Genomic DNA, 10397 nt, shown 5'->3' with positions numbered 1-10397 from the left:
CGTAAGTGCGCAAGCCAGTAGACTATAGTAACTCTAGTTGCTATATGATGTGATGTACCGCATTTAATTCGGATACATACAAGAAACGTTGAAACTTTACATTTTTGTTTTACCCGTGAACGTGACGCCTTAGTCATGCGCGAGTGTGTGTGTGTGTGTGAGGCGCAATTCCATTCGATTCGCGTGCAGGCTTCAGACCCCCTATGCATGCGCCAAGCATGTCAAAACGATCTCCATCCGTGTTTCCCCCTTCAACTCTGCTACTCATTACTCGTAAAGTAAAGGGAAATCTTGTAATAGAAACGTCGATATACATTGTTTTGCCGTAAGAGGTTATAAGTGAATCAAAGCGAAAATTTTAAGTGAAGAAATAAAATTTTCCGTTTAGTGGTGAACTGACGGCAGTTGAGCCGTGAGAAGCATTCGGCGACGGGTGGCATGGAACTGGCCAAGTTATTATTTTAGGTCAGCCATCGGTCAGCCCCACCGCGCCCCGCCCCGCCCGCTCGTAACGCACCAGCACGCGTATCCACCTCCATCGGCACGCTCTGCACGCCGTATGGACGTGAGATCACTGCCACGCCCCGCCACGCTCCGCCCTGCCCTGCCAGGTGGGTCCGACGCACCACCGAAATATCGTTCGAAAACAACAAATCATTTTCCCCCCTTTTCAGTGCAGCGATTAAGATATAGAATCACTCGGGGAGGTCGTAATAGCGCGCCGAGCAGACCGATACGTTTTTTTTTTCTCTCCCTTCGCCGTGATCGCAGTAAATGAAAGTGCAGCTGCACCGCGCGTGCGGAATCGAGGTCAATCAAAACCGAACCACGATTATACGCTGCGAACGATGAAAAATGAATCCTCCAACAGGACAATGAGTGCGACCGCAGCCGCGGCCGAGCGCCCCGAGGACACCCAAAGATTGACTCTCATACTGACCTTTCGTTTGACAAGAGGACGAAAGGTGATGTTGGCGTTCTTTTTTTTAGTGAAGAGGGGGAAAGGGGGGAGGGGGTACGTACCACCTATTTTGGTTTGCTGCAATAATATGACACAGAGCGTGACCCGGAGTGTGTGGCTGTGGCACAACATTCGCAGTGCCAATGTGGACCCTTGTGGCACAGTGCGGCACACCGAGAGCAGCAGGCGGCTGAGGCTGTGGCGCCGTGCCATTACACCGAACCCCTCGATATCTATCGATATGCAACATGCGTATTGTTTTCTATGTATCTCTCTACCTGGCTAAGGCCCTGCCGTAGTGTTGGGCGCAACGATTGCACAGCGCCATTTTATGATTAGCCGATTGCACACACACTGCGATCTGCAAATTTGCAAGAGGTGTGAAAATTGGCACGAGCATGTCCTTTGTGTATGCGAAATGAGCCTTATTTATTCAGCTCTATCCTTTAGACTTGGAAGTGTTCCACTTGAAAGCACTTACAGTTTATGTGTTGCACTAAGCTTACTCAGCCAAATCTTAAATTTTCCCTATACGCATAGAAAACTTTTATCCAATTGAAAACAATAATGTTGATAAAGAATATAAAATTTCCTCTGCACTTGCTGGTCGTGATGTACAAAGACCCTCGGCCCCTTTGGTTTGGCCTGAAACACGCCCTTTGACAAAGTGCTGCAGTTTTTTTGATAATATCTACATACCTACTATTTTGTACAGAGATGTATGCGAATCCCTGTACATGCGGTTCTGTAAAAGTTAGATGTATAAGGGATAGGCAGATGCTAACGCCTGCCAGGTAGGTTAGCCCAGTTGTGCAGCGCAGAGCACCTCGGCGGGTGGCCTACCCTGTCGTTGGCGGGGGTTCGGCTGGCTTCTTCGTGCGCGCGATAGTATAAGTGCAGGGTCCAAGTAGGATGGACGGGAGAGAAGGAGAGACACGCACAGAGAAGTGAGAGGGAGGGATGGATATGCGGGCCCATAAGCAACGCACACTTTCCTCGCCCGGAAATGCCATGCGACTCGATGCACGGGAGTCCATCTCACTCCGGGGCTCCAGAGGCTGCATCTCTGCCTCCAGCTGCGCCGCCTGGATGAAAAAAAAAGAAGTGCCACCCGGAGCTGGCAGGAGAGCGGTGTGGGCCGCGCGGGACCGGAAACTGTAAAGCAGAGCTCTGTGGAGCCGGCGGCGGCCCGCCCGGAGCCGCCCGGAGCCGCCCGGAGCCACCCGGAGCCGCCCGGCTGCGGCAGTCGCGGGCGTGGGGGCCGCCGGGGATCTACGCGGTTTGTGTGCCTCTTGTAGGGAACATTACGGTTTCGGCACTTCTTTCGGAGTTGATATTCACTTTGGGGCAGGCACGTCTCGCCGTAAGAGGAGGAAATGAACGGCTGCCGACTGCCGCCTTTTCCGCCTGCTCCATCTCATCGAGGCTGCGACACGCTCGCCTCTCACCTTCCCGACCCCCGGCTCGCCTCTTCCCTCCCACATTCTGTATGCGTTTGTCGAGCACCAGTCGGTACCACCACCGGCCGGCGCCTTCCTTAGTCGGACGTTTTCTCACGCGAAAAATTGCAATCATTTCGCATTGATGACGCGCAGTAATATAATTTCATCCAATTCGCTCGTGAGAGAGAATTGATCTTCCGACTTGTCCCAAAAAAATATTACCGTCAGTTTCATCGATTATCACTGGTTATTACCGGTTATCAGCGATTGCCGACGATTGTAACTGATCGTCATCGATTATCATCCATCATTATCGGCAGTCCGTTTGGGAGCTTACGGTCCTCCCTTGCCACCTCCCACGCAGTCTGTTCGGCCTGGAGCTAGAACCTGCCGCCTGCGACTGGAGGGGGCAGGACGCGGGGCTTAAGGAAGTGGACTCCCTGCTCCCATAGCAGGCCGCCGCTCGGCTGCACGGTCTCAAAAATGCGCCAGTTCCGTTTTCCACACGGGTTTAGGAAAAGGGAGGTGGAGGGGGAGGGAGAGGAGTTTCGCACACTTATTTAGCGCCACACATGCTTCAAGAGGGGGAATAACATGATAAAAATGCAGCGATAATGTCTCACAGGCAACAATCGCACACGGACCTCTGCTTCCCCCCCGCCCGCGCGTCCGGCTGATGGGGCTTGGTCGTAAGCAACACACCGCTCACGTCATAATGCCTTCATACAGCCTGCTTTGAGTTGGCAGCCGTATTGTATTACATATCCACGCTGGTTGTGGGAACGCGCCCGCGCGACTATTGAAAAAAAAGAAGTATGAAATTTGTGTCAAACTGAGCGTGGTGGTGGTGATACTACTACTACCGTTTTGCATTGCGGAAATATTATACCGCTCAGTATTAAGCGATTTGTCACGTGTCATGTCGTTGGGTGTGGTCGTGTGCGGCGCGCGCTTTAAACTCCTTTGAAATATTGCCGATACGGCATCGCGCCGCCCTGACTGACGTGGGACTCCAAATACCGCCGCACAAAGCCTCCCCTCCTCCTCTCCCCCCGCATGCTTAGGACAAGCTCTGGCCAGGAGGGGTTGTGCAACGCGAGTGCCCGCTGGAGCGAGACCAGAATCGATGGTGCGAAACGGTTAACTGTACTCCAGCTGGCGCCCCGTACGCACCTGTGTGTGCGTGTGTGTGAGTGCGTGTGAGTGCGTGCGTGTGTGCGTGCGTGTGTGCGTGTGGGTGGAGGGGCGCACGTGCACGTGATGGAAACGCGACCAATCAGATAGATGGGTTGATAGCTGGGGCGTTACCTCACCCTCACTGGCTATACTCTCTGCTGAGCGAGCGGCAGAAACGCCTCCCCTCAAAGAGTGCGCGCACTTCCTCCCTCTCTCTCTGCATGTTTGTTTGTTGATTCCGTTTTCAGAGTCAAATAACACCAACAGTGAAATGTCCAAAAGTGTTGAACTGGCAAACACGTTTGCAAGTTCTTCAGCAGCATGTCACATACCTTGAAAAATGTGGAGGGAAACGGAAAGGACTTGACTTCACCCGTCCTAAAATAACTATTATAACATTTCTACTCTGATTGTTTTGCTGTTTGTGTTAGAGAAATCCAATTCTGCTTTTGAAATTTTGAATTTTACTGCGTCGAAAATTTATAAAATAGTATAGCTATTTTATGAGTTTAAACTCCTCTCCTACTAGAAGTAAACTTTGACACTCTGATTCATCCCATCCCGTCCGAGGACTTTTACGGACCACCAAGCAATCGTTGTATTTTATTTATTGAACTCCCTGTTATACATAATTGCTGAATGTACGCCAGACCGCGTCTCGCGTAACAGGCTTTGTGATATGTCGCGAATCACTGATTCATTTTAAGAGGTCATTATTTTAGCAAAAATGTTTATTTTCAACCCTGAAACTTTCAGATCGCATGCCCATAAAGTATTCAAGTCTATCAAGTTATCGTCCGGACAGAAACAAAAAAAAAAACAAAATAAAAAACAACAATCATGCAAACAAACAAACAAACAAACCGAATGAAAAATGTTTCTGGTCAGTGGAGTACTGGGCTTCGCTATCCCTAAGCCGTGTGCTCTATGCCGACCCGCATGCATCGGGCCTTTCCCCAAAACAAAAACAAAATGAGTCGCGATCGGAAACGCAAAACAAACTGAGCCGCTTGTTTGATTATCGCGTTTAGAAAGCGCAGATTAATGCAGGCCGAGCTGGTGCGAGTGACGTGCACCTGTCCGCCGCACCACGCCACGCCCAGCGACCCGCCTACGCGTCGGCCCTGACATATCGCCCGGGTAGAAAGTCACCCGCCTTACCCCACCGCCGTGCCCCACCGCACCTTACCCCGTCTAACCCCGTCACTCGGGCCGCGCGAGCCCTTACGAGCGGCGCTCATGTGGGAGAGAGCCCTCTTAAGGCCGCGAGGAAGTCAAGCGGATCGCGTCGTGCAAATCAGCCGTGGCAGAGCAAACCTGAGGAGGTTTAAAAATAAATAAAATGAACGTCTGATCTTTATTGTTTTTATCTGATGTTATTGCTTTCTCCTTTGTGGTTTGTCCGCGATTTGTCACTCATCTTCATATGACTCTGTTGCAGGAATCGCTTCGCGTTCGGCGCCGGCGCTCACCCAGGCCACCAGGCCCTCAGGTGAGTAATGCTGACAATTGGCGCATTGGAGACTGGGCGGATGAGCGACCATCCGCGGCCGGGCCGGGGCAGTGTACTAGCAGGCCTAGGGGGGGAAAGAAAACGAGAAAAGTCGTCCCGAAAGGAGACAATGATAGTGGTGTACAATGGGGCGCAAACGCTTCGCGCGGGTCATTCCCCCGCGCTGCAGAGTCCAACAACTTGTAATTTTCCGTTTCTGCTTCTCTCATTTCTTTTTTGCGCGCGCGGTGCCCGTCGCGATCTCGATGAGAAAGGGAAGAAAAATATTAGTTCGCCGCGGCGGTCCCGCCGTCAAAGGTCGCGAGTGCAGTTGAGGTTGACCGCCCATCGCACCTCACGATTGCCCCCTCCCTCCCCCTCCATCCTCATCCAAATCCTCCACTCTCTCCTCCCCTCCCCCTCACCCCACCGTTGCGGTTGAGATGATGATTTTTCATTACCACTAAAGAACAGGACGTGTGGCGGTATCATCTCTCTCCGTATGAGGCATGAATCCAGCCGCAGGAAGACGCCGTAAAAAGACTACCACCCAAAACGACCATCGACAGAAAGTAGAAATTAAGATTTATATAGTACGTACATATTTATTTCGTAAAATTTAGCATAACCAGCACTGACTTAAAGTTTAAACTCTGATTGTTCAGTTTTTCAAACAGAAAATCCGCTGTTATTGACAAACAGACGCCGCCCATGTCATCTTTGCCATCTTCTGTTTCACCGGTACCTTTCTGTTTCGCACACCAACACACACACAGACACACACTCGCCAACTAATAATAGTCCTGCTGACGCTGACCTGGCCGGGGCCGCGGGGGCCGCGCCACCCACGTCCACATATCCGCTCCGCGGTTCCGCTGCAACACACATGATCGCATCGCATCGCCGTGGCATAACACACACTCTGGTGTGTGCGCCCACGCACACACACCACACCGCAACACGCACACACACATGCACACACGCCCAGTCAATAATTAAATTGAAGCGCCCTTCGCCCGGCCACCACAATGTTCTGTAGCAAGCGGCAGCAGCGCCTTCCCTTCCACACAATAATAATGCCATGCAGAGACCACAAGTGGAGCCCGCCGCGCGCCAAACCAAACCGCCCGCGCACGGTTACGTCACGACGGCAAATCGGAACTGCTGGTGGCGGTTTGGCGGACCGGACAAAGGTATCCATTTTCTGTTTCAACACGTCCGTCACGACCTGCGCAGAGTCGGGTCGGCCACAGGGCATAGGAGCATGATTGCCCGGTGGAACCGGGGGGCTCGGGCAGCTCGCGCTTCGTACGGACACGGACTGCTGTTGCGCCGAGGCGGGCGCGACTCCAAAGCGAAAATGGTTCTCTCCAGCCCTAATTCTTTTTTTTCAACGCTAAGAAAATTATTAAAGAGCTTTGACTTCCGGCAGCCTCCCTTTGGCCCAGTGAATTGAGGCCCCATCCCAATATAAGAATGTATCGTTCTACTTTGGAAACTTTAATGTAGTATAGAAGTCTCACAACTCATAAGAAGTGCAGTACCATGTTTTCTAAGTTTTAAGTGCATGGTCCATTTTGTCACTTTGGGGGCGCGCCTTCACCTTCACTTTTAGCTGTAGGACGCAATCGTCCTTGTATTTTAACTTTATGATACAATTCATTTTCACAGTGAATGGCCATAATTCTAAGCCAGTAAATGGTGTAGGAAATCTCAGTTTCCATCAAGTTTTCTATAATTTCTTTCGTAACCATAACTAGAGCATAATTGACATCTCCTCTATTTTTGAAGGCGTAGCCAAAGAACCTGCTAATCTCTGATTTCCATGGCAGAACGTAGAAAAGTTTAGTTTTGGTTCGACACATCTCATCTTCTGTCTGTGATCACTTACCAAAGACCGAAGTACGGTGAATCTGACACATGAGTTAAGTCCGTTTTGACGAGCAGGCGACAGCAGACAGTTATTACACAAGCAATGCCAGACGACACGCTAACCTGCAGAACGCGATCCCGGCCTCTAATTTTTTCTCTCTTATTTTCTCTTTTTCCTGAAAGGAAGAGTAGACGTAGTACAAAGGAGTAAAAGACTAGCCGTCATTTGCCTGCTGCAAGTGGAGCCAAGGTGGGCAAGGTGGCGAGCACAAGATGTGTAATAATAGAATGCGTCAGCCATTTCCGTTCGGTGCGGCGCGCGGAGAGTCATGGTACAGGATCAAGGAACTCCTGGAGGCTTGCGCGGCTTAAGCTTGAAAGAAATCGCATCAATTTTTATTCTATCCCTTCCCTCATCGAGTGAGGGCAACCTTGTGTAAAAGAAAAGGTTTTTTGGTTTGCAACACTAATAGACACCGCGCCCTCCACCTCTCCCCACTCCCTGGTTGAAAGTCATTTAAGTCATTCTCGTCATTTCCTGTCCGGCAATTGAAAGAGATTGATCCTTTTTGGTCGTATGATCTTCTTGCGCAAATGAAGACTGTATGGAACGTGCTCTCTATTCCTTTGCCTTCATTAAGCGGACCATTCACGGATAGCCGATCGAATCGTGTGCGAGTCTCTCTCTCTCTCTCTCTCTCTCTCTCTCTCTCTCTCTGTCTCTCTCTCTCTCTCTCTCTCTGTCTCTCTCTCTCTCTCTCTCTCTCTCTCTGACCGGGCGTAGGTGCTTACTGACGCGTGGGGGAATGGGGGCTAAACTCTTTGTCGATACTTCTTACATAATACAATATTGATCAGCTATTGGTCTGGTAGAAAGTTTCTCCCCACCCGCAGTTTATATTTATAGTTCAGTTATTTATTGTAGAAGGCTGGAGACGACCGCATGGCCACATCATAGGCGCCGCATAGTTTAGCTCAAGCTTCGACGAAACTGGGCACAGAGGATCGCACGCGCAGTAAGAATATGTAAATTCTTGTAAATGTCAGGATCTTCCGTTAACTACCCCTCTCCCCTCAACCATTTTGTCTCTCTCAAACTCTCCCCCTTGTACACACACACACACGCGTCTCTGATACTGACATCACGCCGCTTTAATAGCGAATGTTAACTGGCTGGCCTGCTCTCTTGCTCGGCCCGTTTCCATTACCGGTAACCACTTAATGACATAACCCACTAAAAGGCCCCAACCAGCTTCGGAACAGAATTTTCCTCGCACCGCGCCGCCACGACAACCTGAAATCTCGCGGGAGGCCGGTCCCGCGGGTGACTTTTTGAGTGATTTCGTGTCGCGATCGCTCGCGAACGCGAAGCTGGGGCGGGAGGGAGAAATCCCATTCCAAGCGTCGGATCTAGCGGCCCGGGCCCTTCACTGGTGCGACAGAGACGGACAGACGGCCCGGTGCCCCCGGTCCGACGTGGTGGGCGAGCGAAGTACTTCCGGGGCGACCAGCCGAACTAACCAGGCCAGCTAATCGGTCCGGTGGGACAAATTCCTACGCTTGCCAAGCCAACGAGCTGCCAAAAGGCCAAAGCCACCGTCGAAATATTACGAGGGACCAGCAGGGACTTCCTAACCTGACTTGTGCCAAGGGGGTACCGCTCCGAGTTGGTCTCTCTCTCTCTCCCTCTCCCTCCCTCCCTCTGTCTCTCTCCTTCTCCCTCTCCCTCTCATCTCCTTTCCTGACCTGCCCCACTAGCTGGGCCGCTCGCGTCCCACGCCTGTTCTGCGTATATGTTTGTATTGCGTCACCAGGGAGGCGGAAAACGTTTAGAGTAACATATTGACTGAGCGATAGCAAAGCCCATCACTCCAGTGATCACTACCTTTGAAGGTATTGTGGGGGCCGAAAGGCTCCTATGCCGCCTTTACCCGACTCGGGTGTCAGCGACCAAAGTCTAGGTAGATGCCAGGTGGGTCGCACCGAAACAGTGTGCCGTAAGATATCACGAAGGGTACGCGAGACGTTGTCTGGCGTGCATCTTCGTCTACACACTAAATGTAAAGTGTCATTACTTGTACTGTCATGCAGTGTGCAGAGAGGCAACAAGGAGTGACGCTATCCAGAACTAATCAGCCCCCCTCCCTTTTTGTTGCACTCGCCCTGCTCGGCCCGGGCGCATATCATATCATACTTAAAACACTTTTCGGCCTCACTGCCTTCCCCAGGCCACCCTTCCACCGCTACTCAAAAGCTAACAATTCTTTAGGACTGTCTAAACATTTCCATATCTCATGGCAAACTGCAGGCGTCCGCTTAACAAAAGTATTTGTGACATTCACATATTTAAAAATTAAAACCTGATCGTTATATGTTGTAGACCTTACTGAACATTTCTAAGTATCAGGACAAAGTTAAACAAGGCACAGGTATCAAATTTGCATCATCTGCTTTCACGATCCGTTCTTTGACGGAACTTTTTTTTAAATGTGTGATTAACGTGACGGCGATCGTGATGACCGACCCCGCGGTCGCCCTCTCTCGCATTCGCACGTAGAACAATGCGCCGCACCTCGTCGCCTCCTCGAAGGGTGGCTGTAGAGTGAAAGTGGCGCGGCGTCGGCGGCGGTCGGCGCTGCACCCCAAGGTCTGTCACCACGCACGCAAGTGCAGCGCTGCTGCTCACGTATAGCCACGCCACAATCCTCATACATCTTTGGGGGTTTCTTTGTTTTTTCTGTGTTTTTATTGCGCTTCGTTCAACCTAAAATTCTTAAACAAAACGATAAAATTAGAAGGCTAGTGTCTAGCGATCGTGTCTAAAATCGCAGGCGACTGGAAAATGGGGGTCAGATTAAAGAAAGTTTTATTGAAGATTATTTAATGTGTCTTTTACAAAATGGGTCGTTCATGAACAACCTTCCACTAAACTCCCACTCTTGCTCGTCATTCGATTTCAAATCTATACGCAGAGCTTTTTATAATTACCATCTTGAATTGCTATTGTACGATTGTATGGAAAATTTTCATGTAACCGTCACGACAGTTTTGTTCAGTGAACTATTAGCCATTCGAAACTCAATTTACGTCTGATAGCCAGTGAAATTATCTGATAGCCAGTAAATACATATATCAGTCAGCTTTGTCCATCAGGACTCTCTCCTGGACACACTCGTTTTGTTTCAGAGGGTACACTGGTGTGCATGCAGCGGGGTCGTGACTGTTGCACGGTGAGAGGACCAGCTCCTGAGGCGCAAGGCCAGTCTGGCCCGCTCCATACAAAAAGCACCGTGGTGTTTGAACCAACCTGCTTTCGAGTACCTTATTCGAGACTGCTGCACCTGTAGTGTGCTCACTCTGAAAACACAATAGTGTACATTGATTACTGAATTATCAGCAAGCATTGCTGGTCACTAATGCATAGTCAGAAAAAAGCCCTTAACGAGACCATTGA

The 10397-nt window shown here is 50.5% G+C and overlaps 1 protein-coding gene across 3 annotated transcripts in view; it reads left to right on the top strand.

Annotated features, from left to right (window-relative positions):
• Positions 1-10192, top strand: part of LOC113208133 (myosin-9-like) — a 48438-nt gene extending 38246 nt beyond the window's left edge. For all 3 annotated transcript variants that reach the window (XM_052265144.1, XM_052265139.1, XM_052265133.1), the window contains exons 6-7: positions 5021-5071; positions 10130-10192. In XM_052265144.1, coding sequence (XP_052121104.1) covers positions 5021-5071; positions 10130-10177 — 99 coding nt within the window. In that variant the 3' untranslated portion in view covers positions 10178-10192. The remainder of the gene's footprint in view (positions 1-5020; positions 5072-10129) is intronic.
• Positions 10193-10397: the final 205 nt, after the last annotated feature.

Source organism: Frankliniella occidentalis, unplaced genomic scaffold, assembly GCF_000697945.3.
Source record: "Frankliniella occidentalis isolate FOCC.00 unplaced genomic scaffold, Focc_3.1 Scaffold2, whole genome shotgun sequence".
Taxonomy (NCBI): domain Eukaryota; kingdom Metazoa; phylum Arthropoda; class Insecta; order Thysanoptera; family Thripidae; genus Frankliniella; species Frankliniella occidentalis.
This window is presented reverse-complemented; position numbering and strand designations above follow the sequence as displayed.